This window comes from Chanodichthys erythropterus, chromosome 15 (assembly GCF_024489055.1).
Source record: "Chanodichthys erythropterus isolate Z2021 chromosome 15, ASM2448905v1, whole genome shotgun sequence".
NCBI classification, from domain to species: Eukaryota; Metazoa; Chordata; class Actinopteri; order Cypriniformes; family Xenocyprididae; genus Chanodichthys; species Chanodichthys erythropterus.
Genome location: NC_090235.1, coordinates 849,608 through 866,542, shown reverse-complemented (window position 1 = coordinate 866,542; position 16,935 = coordinate 849,608). Strand labels below are relative to the sequence as shown.

Here is a 16,935-nt window from a genome sequence, read left to right as displayed (position 1 = left end):
GACGTGTTCGTTTCTCGTTTAAATGCAATTCGTAAGCAAATTTGATGAAAAACAAAAACAAAAAACAGAACTCTTTAACTCTAGGTCATTAGCAGTAAACAAACTTGACATCTGTTTGCCTAACAACCAATTATTGTCATGTAAAGAAATATTAAAATTGTTTTTCAAAATTTAATGCAGACATATTAGCACATACATCTTGCATATTTATGTGACAAAAACATAATTTTCATGATTTGTCCTGTTTTAATGGCATTTAAATTACAGAGCAGGCAGATGTTGTGGGGGTTGAAGAGTGTGAAGGAAACCCTGAGGAAGAATACAAGAAATTAATCCCACATGACATGTATTACAACTATGAGGACCTGTGCTCCAGACCCTTCATCACCGCAGACTCCAACATCCCACAAAACCTACTGCACCTGTCGTATCCACAGCAGCTAACATTATATAAAATATATTACTACTGTATAATGCTGTATATGCTGCTGGTCAAAAGTTTGAAATAATTAAGATTGTTTTAATGTTTTTTTGCTCACCAAGGCTGATCAAAAATACAGTAAAAACAGTAAAATTGTAAAATATTACATTTTTTTCTATTTGAATATATTTTAAAATGTTCAGCAGCCATTATACGTCAGTCTTTAGTGTCACATGATCCTTTGCTAATATGCTGATTTGCTACTCAAGAAACATTTCTTATTATTATCAATGCTGAAAACAGTTGAGTTGCAAAAGTTTGGCTAATTACGATTAAAACAAAAATGAAATTAATACTTTTATTCTCTAAGGACACTTTTAATTTATCAAATGTGACAGTGAAGATATTTGTAATGTGTTACAAAATATTTTTATTTCAAATCAATGCTGTTCATGCTTTCTATTCGTCATGATAAGAAATATCATGGTTTCCACAAAAATATTAAAAAGCAAAAACTTTTCAACATTGATAATAAAAAGAACCATTAATAATTGATCACCAATAATAATTGATAATAATTTCAATCAATTGTGTGACACTAAAGCTAACTTTGGTGTGTGTTTAAGAGACTTCTTTAACATCTGACTTCTTTAACTTAACAAAAACATTATAAATCTTAATCATTCCTAACTTATATATGTATGTATATACTGTATGTGTGTGTGTAATGAAGTTTGTTGACTATCATTTCATTTCAATTGCTCCTTAAACTGAGCCCAGACATTCGTTTGGCTATGACTGCGGACGGAGAGGAAACCTACAGCTACTGGATGAGCACACGTTGGTCTTCATAGCTGGAAATCTGCTCATCCTATTGGATGTGCATACCAAAGAGCAGCGTTACATCCGCTCTAGCAGTGGGGGCGGCATTGGTGCCATCATGGTACATTAATACTGTTACAGCGCTCAGCGTAAATGAGTACACCCCCTTTGAAAAGTAACATTTTAAACAATATCTCAATGAACACAAACAACATTTCCAAAATGTTGACAAGACTAAGTTTAATATAACATCTGTTTAACTTATAACATGAAAGTAAGGTTAATGATATAACATTTTTCAGTTTTACTCAAATTAGGGTGATGCAAAAATGAGTACACCCCACAACAAAAACTACTTTATCTAGTACTTTGTATGGCCTCCATGATTTTTAATGACAGCACCAAGTCTTCTAGGTATGGAATGAACAAGTTGGCGACATTTCTATCTTTTTCCATTCTTCAAGAATGACCTCTTTTAGAGACTGGATACTGGATGGAGAGTGATGCTCAACTTGTCTCTTCAGAATTCCTCATAGATGTTTGATTGGGTTCAGATCAGGAGCCACTGAATCACTTTCACCCTGTTCTTCTTCAGAAATTCAACAGTGGCCTTAGATGTGTGTTTAGGATCATTGTCATGTTGGAAAAGTGCACAACGACCAAGGGCATGGAGTGATGGTAGCATCTTCTCTTTGAGTATAGAGTAGTACATCTGTGAATTCATGATGCCATCAATGAAATGCAGCTCCCCGACACCAGCAGCACTCATGCAGCCCCACATAAGGACACTGCCACCACCATGTTTCACTGTAGGCACCATACATTTTACTTTGCATTCCTCAACTTTGCGACACCATACAGTTTTGAAGCCATCAGTTCCAAAAACATTTATCTTGGTCTCATCACTCCAGAGTATAGAGTCCCAGTAGTCTTCATCTTTGTCAGCATGGGCCCTGACAAACTCCAAGCAGGCTTTTTTGTGCCTGGGCTTTAGGAGAGGCTTCTTTTGTGGACGGCACCCATGCAAGCCATTCCTCTGCAGTGTACACCATATTTTGTCATGGGAAATAGTCACCCCAGTTTGGATTTCTACTTCTTTAGATAACTGCAGTGAACTTATATGCTGATTTTCTTCAACCCTTCTCATCAGAAGATGCTCCTGTCAAGTTATTAACTTCCGTGGACGACCTGGACGTCTTTGTGAGATGGTTGCAGTTCCAGCTTTTTTAAATTTTTGTACCACTTTTGCTACAGTATTCTGACTGATAAGTAAAGCTTTGCTGATCTTCTTGTAGCCTTCACCTTTCTGGTGTAAAGAAATTATTTTCTTTCTCAGGTCTTTCTCTTCCATGTGGTGCCATTGCTGACAGCATGAAATGGGAAGGGGTTTTAACATCCTTTTATAGTCAACTGTCTGCTGGACACCTAAGTAATGAATAATTAGACTCACATGTGGTTGAATTCTTGTTAAATTAGACATTTGTAGTCTTTTAGCTTTGCTCCAGAGACTTTCAGTGGGGTGTACTCATTTGTGCATCACCCTAATTTGAGTAAAACTGAAAATTTTATTCTCTAAGTTATATTATTAACCTTACTTTCATGTTATAAGTTAAACTGATGTTATATAAAACTTGGAAATTGTTTTTGTGTTCATTGAGATATTGTTTAAAATGTTTCTTTTCAAAGGGGGCGTACTCATTTACGCTGAGCATAGTATTTAGGTGACTGTATGTAAATGGAACAAAGAATGGCCTTGACACATGAGTGTATGAGCAACATGAGAAAAGTCATAGCATTTACAGGCTCATGCAGTCATATTAACATTTATATTCATCATTCATTTTACACTGTATAGTATTCACATTGATTATGCACAATTATGGGGTTACTATACAGATTTTTGTGGACCTGAAGACCTAATATCTACTTTTTTTCTCTTCAAAGACTCATCCAAGTAAGCAATATTTCACAGTGGCAGAGAAAGGCCATCAGCCTAATATCATCATATATGAGTACCCATCCCTGCGGCCTTACAGGATCCTCAGAGGTAGGACATCATTGGCAGATCAGATCAAATGTTTTAACTTAAGTATAACTTAAATTGGAACAAGATGTGATATGAGACAGAATCATACATCATTTTAGTCTGTTTGTGTTTAATGTGAAGGTGGCACAGGCAGCACATATAGCTATGTGGATTTTAATCGTGATGGCTCTTTACTGGCCAGTGTGGGTGGTGCTCCAGACTACATGCTTACACTGTGGGACTGGAGGCAAGAACAAGTGACGCTGTGCAATAAAGCTTTTTCTCAGGACGTCTACAGGGTCACCTTTTCCCCCGACTGTGTCGGACAGCTCACTACATCTGGCACAGGACACATTAGGTCTGTATTAGATTAATTTACATTTAAATTTTTTTTTACAAAGATCTTTCAAAGATGCTTTTTGTATGTTAAGAAAGAATATGTACTGTTCAAAGATTCTTGAGCAGCAAATCAGCATATTAGAATGATTTCTGAAGAAGGGTCATGTGACACTGAAGAATGAAGTAATTATGCTGACAATTCAGATTTACCATTACAGGATTAAATAAAAAAAAAAAAAGAAGAAAAAAAAAGTTATTTTAAATTGTTGTACTGTTTCACAATATTACTGTTTTTACTGTATTTCTGATCAAATAAAAGCAGCCTTGGTGAGCAAAAGAGACCTTTTCAAAACCATTATAAAAACTTACTGACCCCAAGCTTTTGAACAGTCTGTGTATGTGCTGAGAGAGTTTGGGTTTAATGTTTTTTAGATTCTGGAAAATGGCCAATACCTTCACTGGTTTAAAGTTGCAAGGGTTGCTAGGAAGTTTTGGAAAAACAACTGTAACAGATATAGAAGGATATGTGGAGCTTCCAGATGGAAAGGTTATTTTTCAGAACCTTCTTACATTTTGCATATTGACACACAAACTACTCACTTTTTAATGAAATATGTTCTTGAAGAAATAATTATTTCTCTCTCTCAGGTTGTGTCAGGATCAGAGTGGGGGAATATGCTCCTTTGGGAGGGGGGTCTGATAAAGGTGGAAATATGCCGTAAAGGTAGACGAACCTGTCATAGCGGAACCATTTACCAGTTTAACCTGGATGAGGGAGAACTAATGACTGTAGGATCTGATGGTGTAGTCAGAGTAAGTACAGACTGATTATCAGTGAGATTATGCTACTTTTTTGCTTTTGCTAAAAAGTGTAAACTTATTTGAAACTAATTTATTTCACAGGGAGGATGTTTTGGTTTTTGAAGTTTTAAAGTAATTTCTCCATCTTTTTTTCTCAGAGCTGGAATTTGGAGACCATAGACACTGCAGATGCAGTTGATGACAGTGGCCTGTTTGAGATTGAACCCATGAATGAGATAACAGTAGGCCGTAATGTCAGCTTGTATTCTATGGTCAAGAGCTCCATCCCAGAAACCTCCATCTGGTTTGCTCAGGTATAAAATCTTTTTCTTTTACATGTGGATCTTGCAATCTTGCATTATTTATTTATTTATTTTATATATATATATATATATATACTGTATATATGTGTGTTTGTGTGTGTTTGATTTTAACAGGACTCGAAAGGCAGTATTTGGAAACTGGATCTCTCATTCTCTAACATTGTGAGTCATGTTAAACAGGAGCTTAATCTTTTTTTTGATGGTGGGTCCGTTAAGCATTTTTTCCTGGTCCTTTTTTTTGCAGACCCAAGATCCAAAGTGTCTCTTCTCATTTCATGCTGGTGCCATTCAGGGCATGGATGTTTCTGAAAGTAGCCACCTCATGGCTACTACAGCATTGGACTGTAAGAAAAAATGTAGCATTGACCAAGCATATACCCACATACACAGACCTATAATGTGCTTCTGTAAACATTGACAAATACATTTTTTATCCTACCCAGCTTCTGTCAGGGTGTTTGACTTTCTTTCAAAAAAAGAGCTCACGATGAGTCGCTTCAAACAAGGAGGGACAACGCTCACCTGGGCCTCAGACATGGTAATGTAAATAAACCTCTCAGAAACCTCTTATATTTGGATACTCTCTGTGCATCATAGGGATGAGTGTATAGGGATGTCCATTGTTCAATATTAAATTCTGGAAGATAAAATAGGCTGATAATTATTTTAATGTAATGGCCATTAACCAGTAAATAGTCAGGTCAATACAGATTGTTTCAAAGCGGTTTTACAGTGATAACAGGAAAATGATTCAATGATGCAAACAGTTCATTTCAGCTTGACAGCAGCAATGTTCAGCTGAAGTCAGTTCAGTGTTGATTCTGTTATATGAAATTAATTCATTTCATCGATAAAACAGTTATGCAGAAAAACAGTCATGTCCTCGTCCGGCTCAGTTCAGTTCTCATCCAATACTGTCAGGTCAGTCAAATCAATAATTGTTCAATAGCAGGTTTAAAAAGGTCGGACTGTATTAGGTGATGGTCTGTTTCTAGCTTTCCTCAATGGGGTGTCGGTTAGAACACACTCAATCAGATCAGTTCCATGAAAGGGGGTTTAATGTTGACAATTTGGGTGGTACACAACACAGCAGTACACAGGATTTACAGGCTTTTGTGTGTATAAATTTAGGTGTGGTCTACAAAGGAAAGAAATAAAGATATATATTAACAAACATCTTGGCTATTATTACACAGCATTACTTCAATTAACAGTCACAAATCTCTCAAATAAAGAAGTTCAAGTTAAATCTAGAATTAAATAAAGAAATCACCATACAAGCCATGAATTCTTATACAATACTGCCACCCAGTGGTCAAAAACGGGAAAACATTCAAAACGAAACTAATCGTAAAATTAATCAAACGAGCAGCATGTAATCAGGAACATCGCGTACATAAACTATAAATAGCAGATATATCAGTAACAAATGTGATGATAATACATCCATACATAGGTATCAAACACTGATTACAAGATATATCTTAGTAATATTGAATATAATCAACATATTCATGGGCACTCGACAGCACGCGATAATGGCTTCAATGATGATAAATACTCGTCTGTCATGAACAGTATAACATTGTACTAATGCAGTACCTACACTTAATCAATATTTATCAACTATTGATTATCTAAAGAACTTACATTTGTTTATCAACGCACACGTTGCATACACACAGCGCCCTTGCACCTTCTGCTGAGTCACTCTCTCTTCAGTGATGACTGATGGAATCAGCGCATGCGCACAGAACTCTGCCTTTCTAACACAGCCGCCCCCAAATTTGGTCCCAAATTTGCTCCACTGAAAGGCGGATACTATATGGGTTACCATTAGTCTCTAGTTTGGATGTGATCTTCTTCATCTTGGATCTCTGGCAGAACAATCAAGCGAGCGATGGGTCTTGTATAGACTCTGTCCCTTATCTGTATCTCAGCTGTTCGTACTCGATCATCAGCCCCAGGGAATACATTTACTACTCTTCCAATCTGCCAGAACGAACGTGGTAACTGGGGGTCAACGAGCATTACAACCATGCCAGGTTGGATGTCTGCTGATGGAGTCTGCCATTTTGTCCTGGTCTGAAGTTCAGGTAAGCAGTTCTTTATAAAGGCTGTCCAGAATCTGTCAGACAATACTTGTGAATGCCTCCACCGACGTCTTCCCAGGAGCTCAGATACTGGGTATATAACCTGAGGCAGGGAACCATCTGGCCGCCTCATCAAAAGGCAGTTTGGGGTGAGGGGATCCAAATCAGCAATATCCGCTGAAACATACCCAAGAGGTTTAGAGTTCAGGATGGCCTCTATTTCTATGAGGACAGTTCGAAGCACTTCTTCAGTTACTGTGTCTGATCCCAGGGTTGTGTAAAGTGCAGCTTTGATAGAGCGAATCTATCTTTCCCACACTCCTCCGAAGTGTGGAGCAGCTGGAGGATTGAAATGAAAGCTAATCTGCTGCTTAGCCAGTTGCTGTTGTAGATCGCCACTGAGCTGACGGAAGGCTTCTTTCAGCTCTGTGTTACCTCCTCGGAAGTTGGTGCCTTGGTCTGAGTATAGCTCTGCTGGTTTCCCACGGCGACCTATGAAACGGCGAAGTGCCATGAGAAAAGCATCACTGTCTACGGATGTCAGAACCTCAAGGTGCACAGCCCGAGTGGTCAGACACTTAGAAAGAAGTCCCCATCTCTTCTCTGTACGACGTCCCACTTTGACCAAGAAAGGTCCAAAGCAGTCCATTCCAGCTGAATGGAATGCAGGCTTGAACAATCGAAGCCGAGGTGGAGGGAGATCAACCATTTTCTGAGAGGCTGGCTTCGACCTCCATTTGCAGCATTCAGGACACAATCGCTGGTGCTTCCTCACAGCCTCTCTCCCTTTCAATATCCATACCTTTCGACGAAGCTCAGCAAACACTCGCTCTGGTCCTGGATGGCAAAGGCGAGCATCGTAATCCCTTATGAGCAACCGAGTGTTAGGGTGACTGGGATCCAATACAATAGGATGTAGTGTGCTTGGGTCGAGTCCTTCCGCACGTCTTAATCGTCCTCCAACACGTATTAATTCACTGGCTTCATCGAATTCTGGGGAGAGACAAAGTAACCGGCTGCTGGAACGAACGGGCTTACCATTCTTCAACAGCTGGTAGTCATCAGGGAAACTGTCCATCTGGATCTGTCTTAGTACAGACATCTCAGCTTTTTTGTAAGCACTTGCTAGAGTGGAGCCCCTCTGCTCTGCCGCCCCCTGAAGCTCCTGTGCTACTGCTTCAACCAAGTCTTTCCAGCTACTGAACTTGCGGCCATCTGCTGTCAGCGGTGCTGAGTTAATCATGCCACAAAAGGCACTACGCTTTAATTCTGTGGCATCCTCAGGCTCTGAGCTGTGCATTACTGGTGGTGATGGCCAATTACTCTGAGGTTGAATGAGGAATTCTGGTCCTTGTATCCACCGATTGGGTACAGTGAGGTCCTTCAGGCTCTTACCACGGGTAAGATCATCCGCAGGGTTCCTGGCAGAGTCAACATAATGCCATGATTTGAGATCAGTTAATTCTTGAATCTCTGCCACCCTCGTTCCCACAAACACCTTAAAGCGGCAGGATTCAGAATGCAGCCAGTGGAGGACAGTTGTTGAATCTGTTCAGAGAATGACTTTATGGATGTTCAAGGTGAGCTCTTTCTCAGCTAGTTTGGCCAACTGCGCTCCTATGAGAGCAGAGCATAGCTCAAGTCTAGGAATTGAGCACTGCTTACGTGGGGCTACACGTGACCGGGCCAGGAGGAAGGAAAGGTGTATCCTCCCACTAGGATCCTCTGAACGAAGGTAAGCAACTGCCCCGTAAGCTTTCTCCGAGGCATCTGTGAAGATATGGATCTCACGTGTGACTTTCGGTTTGTCCATGCTGGATGGAGTGTAGCACCTAGGGAGGACTACTTGAGGTAAGTACTGAAGCTCAGTTTCCCACACCTTCCATGCCCGCTGAAGACCCTCAGGAAGTTGTGGATCATCCCAGTTCCTATCCTTAGTCCAGAGTTGTTGAACAATCACCTTGGCACGTGTAGTGTACGGAAGAATAACACCAAGGGGGTCGTATTGACTTGCTAAGACACAATATATGTTCCGCATAGTCAGAGCATGGTAAGTAACAGGTCTGTGCCGGAATCCTAGACAGTCTGATTCACAGAGCCAATTCAGTCCCAGGGTGCATTCACGTGGGTCCACTTTATCATGTGAAAGCCACAGCTCTAGCTTAGAAGATCTGGCTTCTGGGGGTAAGTGACTGACAACCTCTTGCACATTGCTGGCCCACTGGCGGATATCGAATCCTCCTGTTGCCAGCAACTTACGAATTTCGTCTAGTAACTGTCTTGCTTCTTGAGCAGATGGTAAGCTCTGCAGACAATTATCCACATAGAAGAATCTTTCAACAGAATGCCTCACATCTTCATCTGCTGTGCTATGTGACAAGACGTGCCTTTGAAGGGCGAAGGAGGCACAGCAGGGACTGCATGTGGTTCCGAACGGCAGTACTTGCCATTCATAGATGTCAGGTGGGTCATCTCGTCTCATGTCGCGCCACAGAAAGCGCAGGAGGGGCCTGTCCTCAGGTAGGAGGAGGACTTGGTGGAACATTCCACGTATATCGCCGCTAATCGCCACACAATGCTCCCTGAAACGAAGTAGAACACCCAGAAGAGAGGGGCTCAGGGTTGGACCAGGCATCAAGGAATCATTAAGATTCAGTCCCTTATATTGGAAGGAGCAATTGAACACAATGCGGTCCTTGTCATTGTGGCTGACTAAATGGTGTGGGATATACCAGGTCTCCTCTGTCACATTGCTTCCACTCGATGAGAGTTTGGTAACTGCGCCATTCAGTACTAACTTCTCAATCTCCGCATTGTACACTGCTGCTTTCTCTGGATCTTGGGCCAGTCGTCGTTCCATGCTCCGAAGACTTGGCATCACAGCTTCTTTGGGGGCACAAAAGAGGGGTGAATTCTTTCTGCGCAGCAAGGGTGTAGCATAGCGGAAGATACCATTCACCTCTACGCGGGTTGTCCTGCTCTCTAAGAGATTAATGGCCTCCTGATCCTCCCTGCTCCTTGTCACCTGCTTTTCACAGCGGAAAGGCAAAATATCAAGTTGCCATAACCTTTTAACGTCTCCTATGAGTTCTAGTTCAGTTGGGGTGAGAGACAGGAAAAGGCACTGTTGTGGCTGCAATTGGGTCTCCAGGATTTTGGCTGGTCCCTGCAGTGTCCATCCAAGCCTCGTCTTTATGGCGGCTGGACCACCAAAAGGACCAATTCGGACAGGTGCGATAGGGGTGATTAGGTGGGTATTATCAGCACCGATGAGAAGTGAAGGACTCACTCTTTCAAAGGCCTGCAGTGGGAGATCTTTCAGGTGCCTGTATTTCTCTAGCAAACTCACTGGATAAGAGTGATCGCCAGACCAAGGTGTTTGGCAGTGAATGCTGCATTGATCTTGAATGTCTTCCGAGGTTGAGTTACAGGAGATATGTGGAAGTCAACTGAAGTACCACTGATGGTCTGCACATATTGGCGGACGGTCCGCAAGGCTATATTTTCAGCTTGACCTTGTATACCAAGTACACGAGCAGCATCAGGAAGAAGAATTGTGCGCTCAGACCCATCATCCATAACAGCATAAGTGTCAAGCGTCTTGCCTCCATAGCGCAGCAGAACCCTGATGACCTTAAGCAGAACACGTTTGCAGTCAGTGGGTCTATCCAAGTACAGTGTCTCAGTAGTTGAACTAACCAGGCAGGAACCCTCTCTGGTACACCTGGTGTTGACCTCATGCAGGATTTGTAAGTGCTTCCCTTTGCAGATGCTACAAGGCTTCTTCAGTGTGCACTGGGCTGCTTGGTGTGCACGTCCACATCGCCAGCAACGATGATTGGTTTGGATCCAGTCAATCATTTGCTGTTTATCAAAGGACTTAAAGGTCAAACACTGACTTAGAAAATGGTCATCTTTATCACAGAAAGGACAGAAGGCTTTAGGTGAGACTTTGGGTTTCTCCACCTTAACTTGGGCTGCTGCAGGGGGTACCTTTGTGACCGTGTCATTTGCCCCATGAAGGATAGTTGCTGTACGAGCAGTAGGTTTGGTTTCTCGCCTGCGTTCTGGTCTCTGCTCTGGTCTTTGGCTCTTGTAACTGATCTGCGACTCACTGCTTTGGCACCAAGCCTCATACTGGAGCCACTTAGAAAATTCACGGAGGTTACACACCGACCCCGGACGGTGGTACATCTGTCTTTGAAATCCTGATCTCATTTCAGCGGGTAACTTACTCAACAGTCTCTCCACATGTGACCCACATTGCAGCTCAGATTCTCCTTCATCTCCAAGAGTCTCCAACATACCAACAAGAGCGCTAATTTGTAGAGCGAATCTGTCAAATGCCTCGATATCTCCTCTTCGGAGATCTGGGGAATCCATCACTTTGGCTATCTTCTTAAGTGCTAACTTGTGTGGCTGGCCAAACCTCTCATTCAAAGCAGCCATAGTATCTGAGTAAGGGAATGGTGAGTTGAGATAGGAATCTGCCACCAGACGTGCTTCATCTAGCTTCAGATGATCTAGTAGGATTTGGTATCGGAACAGTTCTGTGGCATCTGGTGGTAAAAGGTTATCAAGGGCTATCTTCAATCGAGTAAACTCGCTGGGATCTTTAGTACAGAAGTTAGGGATGGTTGGCACTGGACCTCTGTAGGTGCTTTCTTGTCCTGCAGGATTCAGGTTAAGAAAATTAGTTCTAGGTGCTAACTTCAGCCCAGTGGGTTGCTTGTACTGATAACGCTCTTGTTCAGGATATTCCATTGTTTCCCTAGGTGATTCATACAATGTTCTTGAATGCCAGTGAGGGACAGGAGTATTAACATAGAAGTCTGGTATTGGTTGAGCTGTATTCTGATAATTGGTTTTATCAGGATGCTGCCAGGGAGGTGTATTATGGTGAGGAGGTTCACCAGTCTGAGCTAAATCAATGCGTGATTTAGTAGGTGTGGCAGCCAGGATATGATCTTTCATAATTTGAAGTTCACCCATCATTGTTCCCAAAATGTCTAGCATGTTTGTGGCACTCTGAGGCTCTACTGTTCTCTCCATTGCTGTGTTGGACATAATATGATAACCAGTCCCTTGATTCAAACTAAGTGAGGAGCTACCAGGGTTGATATGAAAGGGTTGGTATGGGCCCAAGGATGGAGATAACATAGATGGTGGATGGTAGGATGCTTGCTCACGATGTGGGATTCTCTTAGTTTGTGGAGTGTAAGAGATCTGAGGCGAAGGCGTGGACTGATGCTCTTCCCATGGCCGATGATATGGAGAAGACTGAGGATGATGAACTGGCTGCACTGGGCTGTATCTGGCACTAGGTGGTTGCAGTTCAGTATTATCCATAACTTGAAAGGAAGGAGCCCTTTCGCCGACCATGGACCATTTATCCACTGTATCCCATGGACCTTGACTTATGGGACTCGATACTCTGGTAGAGGGCGAAGGAATGTTCTCTGCAGCATCTCCAAGAACCTGTGTATGCTGTGTTGTGTCAGGTAATGCCGGCTGGCTAAGTACTCTATGACGCACAGTCGTAAGGTCAAAGTCTTTAAAGTAGGCAGGAGGATGAACCTGACGTTTGGGTCTTACAATCTGTGCTGATGCTCCTTCAGGTTGCATTTGGCCACTGATCAAGGTTTTATCCATGAGAAACGCCAGATCCGGCTCGAAGGACCATATGTTCAATAGCAGGTTTAAAAAGGTCGGACTGTATTAGGTGATGGTCTGTTTCTAGCTTTCCTCAATGGGGTGTCGGTTAGAACACACTGAATCAGATCAGTTCCATGAAAGGGGGTTTAATGTTGACAATTTGGGTGGTACACAACACAGCAGTACACAGGATTTAAAGGCTTTTGTGTGTATAAATTTAGGTGTGGTCTACAAAGGAAAGAAATAAAGATATATATTAACAAACATCTTGGCTATTATTACACAGCATTGCTTCAATTAACAGTCACAAATCTCTCAAATAAAGAAGTTCAAGTTAAATCTAGAATTAAATAAAGAAATCACCATACAAGCCATGAATTCTTATACAATACTGCCACCCAGTGGTCAAAAACGGGAAAACATTCAAAACGAAACTAATCGTAAAATTATTCAAACGAGCAGCATGTAATCAGGAACATCGCGTACATAAACTATAAATAGCAGATATATCAGTAACAAATGTGATGATAATACATCCATACATAGGTATCAAACACTGATTACAAGATATATCTTAGTAATATTGAATATAATCAACATATTCATGGGCACTCGACAGCACGCGATAATGGCTTCAATGATGATAAATACTCGTCTGTCATGAACAGTATAACATTGTATTAATGCAGTACCTACACTTAATCAATATTGCGCACAGAACTCGGCCTTTCTAACAATAATATTGCTGAATACTGTGTCCCCAACTTGACATTGAAACTCAGTATTGATATTGATACCCTTTACTATTTTGTCTGAATAATTAAAAATAACACACACACACACACACACACACTGTAACGAGGCTGGACACAGACAGAGATCCATGTCCAAAGCTTTTATTAAAAGTGAGCATGGTCGTACAGGCAGGGTCAAACGGGAACAAACAGGAACAGCAAGGGACAGGCAGAGTCGTGGGCGAGATACAAGCAATGATCAGGACAGGCAGATATCACTCACAGAAAAGAAAACAAGGCAAGGGTCAAAGGCCGGCAGCAATGGGTCAATAATGGGTAACAGGCAGGAATGGTAACAGACAGGCAGACAGGAGAATAATGCTTAGAACTGTAACACAGGGTAAACAAGACTTCGCCAAGAGGTGGTGTGTGAGTGAGTCTTAAATAGTCCAGATAATGTGCTAAGCTGTATGTGGCAACGGGTGATTGGTGTGGAGTGTGCATGTGACTGGCAGGGAGGATTATGGGAAGTGTAGTCCGGAACTGACAGGATTCGTGACACACACACACACACACACACATGTTTGTTTTTGTGAATTGTGGGGACTTTCCATAGACTTCAATGCATTTTACACTGAACAAACTGTACATTCTATCCCCCTACCCTGCCCCTACCCCTAAACCTAACCCTCACAGGAAACTGTGCAAACTTTTACTTTTTCACAAAAACTCATTCTATATGATTTATAAACCCATTTACATTGTGGGGACCGCTGGCTGGTCCCCACGATGTAGGTGAACTCAGGTTTATATTACATCATGGGGACATTTGGTCCCCACAATGTAATATAAACAAAAGCACACACACACACACACACACACACACACACACACACACACACACACACACACCCACACACACACAAAACCCCTAAAATATATATTTTAAATTCTACAGTGTTGTTATTTTAAACTAAAATGAAAACAATTGAAAATCATTTTAATAATTGAAATAATGCTGAAATAAAATACACTACATGGAACTTAAAACTAGAAATAGGTATGTTGCCTTTGCAACTAACTAAAATAAATTGGTTGAAGTGATAAATTTACTAAAACTAATTATGAAATAAGAATAAATTAAAGATATATAGAAATATTTAAAAAATTATAAAGACAAATACACAACAAAATTACCAAGACTAAAACTAAAACTAAAATGAAAACTCAAATCAAATTCAAATTATGAATAAATACTATAATAGTATATTATATATAGTATACTGAAATACTATAATAGTATATGAGATGAAGATTACAATTTAACAGTGTAATAATTATTAGTGTTTTTAAATGAGTGTGTAATGACAGCAAAGGTAACTTAATTGTAAAAATAGGTCTTTCACAAATACATATCCAATATCAAACAATACAGATAAATTTAAAAGTCTCTATTACCAGTATAATACCAATATTTGTGCATATTGGATGTTGATGGATAGTGTTTGTCTCTGCAGCTGAACAGTGCCGGGGGTCTGCTGGTTGTCGGTTTTGATGATGGTGTGGTACGTCTCTTGGAGCTGTATAACCCTAAGAGTTTGCACACGGTTGCAGGGCGCACACACTCTGGAGATGCCGAACTCCGCCTTAGACAAGCTCTCAAGCCCCACAATGCACCTGTCACCGCCATCGCTTATGAGAGAAATAGAAAGATAATGGCTACTGGGGTAAGGTTTGAGTGAGTGAGCAGGATTTGTGTTAGAATATTCTGCTGTGTTAATATGATATTCTCTCTCTTTAGAGCACAGACAACACTGTTTTCTTCTTTACGGTGGGAGAAAGATATGAGCCAGTTGGGTTTGTTACTGTCCCAGGTCCTGTGCAAGGCCTGGAGTGGTCACCTCAGTCACATGTGAGTGATGATGTTAGTTTACTGTGCCACTCACTGAGGCTCTTGTTGTGATTGTGTCATATATGATTTATCGAAGCACTAAAGGTTTGTGTATGTGTTTAAAGGTAAAAAACACTCTGCTGATCTTCTGTCAAAATGGTCATGTGGTGGAAGTTCAGTGTCCTGATCCTGGAGCTCAGACCGGTGGAAACACCTTCCAGCTCTCAGGACTTCCTACAATGCATTTCTGCTTCAGCAGCATCAAGTCCCGAATTAAGGTTACCCACTGAGTCTCTCTTTGCCTTTCTCTCTCTATTTCTCTTAAAGGGTTAGTTCACCCAAAAATGAAAATTCTGTCATTAATTATTCACCTTCATGTCGTTCCACACCCGTAAGACCTTCGTTCATCTTTGGAACACAAATTAAGATATTTTTGAAAAAAATCAAATGGCTCGGTGAGGCATCCATTGACAGAAAGATAATTAACACTTTCAAATGGCCAGAAAGGTACTAAAGTTCCCTTTCAGTCGGTCACTTTCGACGTACGTCAGTAGTGACCGACGAATTGGGATATCGCTAGAGAGCCCCTATCAGCTTCGAGAGAACTAAAACAAGCCAATGGAATTGGCGTGCGATATTTGCATAATGCGCACCTCCCCTAACAGGTGGATATAAAAAGGGGGGCAGATGCAATCGCACTCTGTCTTTCGCTTCGGAGCCTACCTGGTGTCCTGCGGCTGTTTGAACTTCAAGCCTCTGAAGAAGTTTCGGCGCTTGTGTTGGTGTGACGACGCCTGCAGCGAGGTCGCGAGTTGGAGTGAGCCGGGTGGAAACATCTACTGTTTTCCCAGCGTTCCGCTGTAATTCCACTGGTTGGTCTGCGATTTGGTCTGGTTCCTCCTGTGTTTTTCTAAACACGTCGTGACGCTCCCTGTGTGTCTCGACACAAAAGAGCTGAAGTTTCCCCTTCTAAAAGAGCTTCACAGACAGACACTGCGTCTTTTTCAAGATGTCATTCTGTCTGTGCGTTTCTGGAGGCGGTCGTTTCCTATCCTCTCTGACGGCCACGATCACTTTCTCTCATGTCTGCTTAGCGTGCTGAGACTGTGTTTGTGGGTGGTCATATTTTCTTATGGAAATATGTCCACGTCGGCGCGTTGTTTGCTCGCCTTTCTCGTAAGGGCTTGAGCGCTCAGCGCGCCGTGTGCCGTCGAATTGCCGGCTGACAGCGCGCGTTGCCACGGCAACCCTGCGCGCTGTCTGGCGCTCTAGATGCACGGTCGAGACTCGGCTGCCTTTAATGAGGTGGAGTCCCCTCACTTATTCCCCGATCTAGTTATTTTTCTGAATCAGAAAAGTGCTACTTTGGTTAATAAGCCTGGGTGACCAGAGGATCACAGTGGGGCAATACCCGCCGAGTCATTCTCCGTGGGCCCCCCACTCCTCTAGTGCATCGCAAACATGTTGTGACTATGTTCGTGGGTGGATCATGTTTAGATACATGGCCACGTCGGTGCCCAGGGTGCCGTGTGTCGTCCAGTTGGGCGGCCACGTTCACTGTCCAACATGGCTGGTAGCTTCTGCATGTGTTGCTGGTCCTCCTTAAAATAAATATGGAGGACCTAACATCTTAGTCAGGGCTCTAGCAGAGGATCAGATGTCGACTGCTACATTGGAGAGAGTATTGTTGGGCTCTGAACATGAAAATGAGGCTGAGCGTCCCACGGTTGTGGCGTGCTCATGCCGAATCGGATTCAGACTTGGCAACCATGCTTTCCCGGGCCCCTGGGGGTGTCGTGCGACGCATACTCGCCTTGCCCCGCCCCCTGG

The 16,935-nt window shown here is 42.1% G+C and overlaps 1 protein-coding gene across 1 annotated transcript in view; it reads left to right on the top strand.

The window, feature by feature from the left end:
* The first annotated feature begins 336 nt into the window (after positions 1-336).
* LOC137037790 (cilia- and flagella-associated protein 44) overlaps positions 337-16,935 on the top strand; it is a 36,407-nt gene continuing 19,808 nt past the window's right edge. Inside the window, exons 1-13 of the mRNA XM_067412082.1 lie at positions 337-427; positions 1,202-1,364; positions 3,188-3,290; positions 3,411-3,627; positions 4,041-4,155; positions 4,257-4,421; positions 4,568-4,723; positions 4,847-4,894; positions 4,977-5,076; positions 5,176-5,270; positions 14,732-14,941; positions 15,016-15,126; positions 15,231-15,383. Of these exons, the coding sequence (XP_067268183.1) occupies positions 345-427; positions 1,202-1,364; positions 3,188-3,290; positions 3,411-3,627; positions 4,041-4,155; positions 4,257-4,421; positions 4,568-4,723; positions 4,847-4,894; positions 4,977-5,076; positions 5,176-5,270; positions 14,732-14,941; positions 15,016-15,126; positions 15,231-15,383 (1,719 nt within the window). The 5' untranslated portion in view covers positions 337-344. The remainder of the gene's footprint in view (positions 428-1,201; positions 1,365-3,187; positions 3,291-3,410; positions 3,628-4,040; positions 4,156-4,256; positions 4,422-4,567; positions 4,724-4,846; positions 4,895-4,976; positions 5,077-5,175; positions 5,271-14,731; positions 14,942-15,015; positions 15,127-15,230; positions 15,384-16,935) is intronic.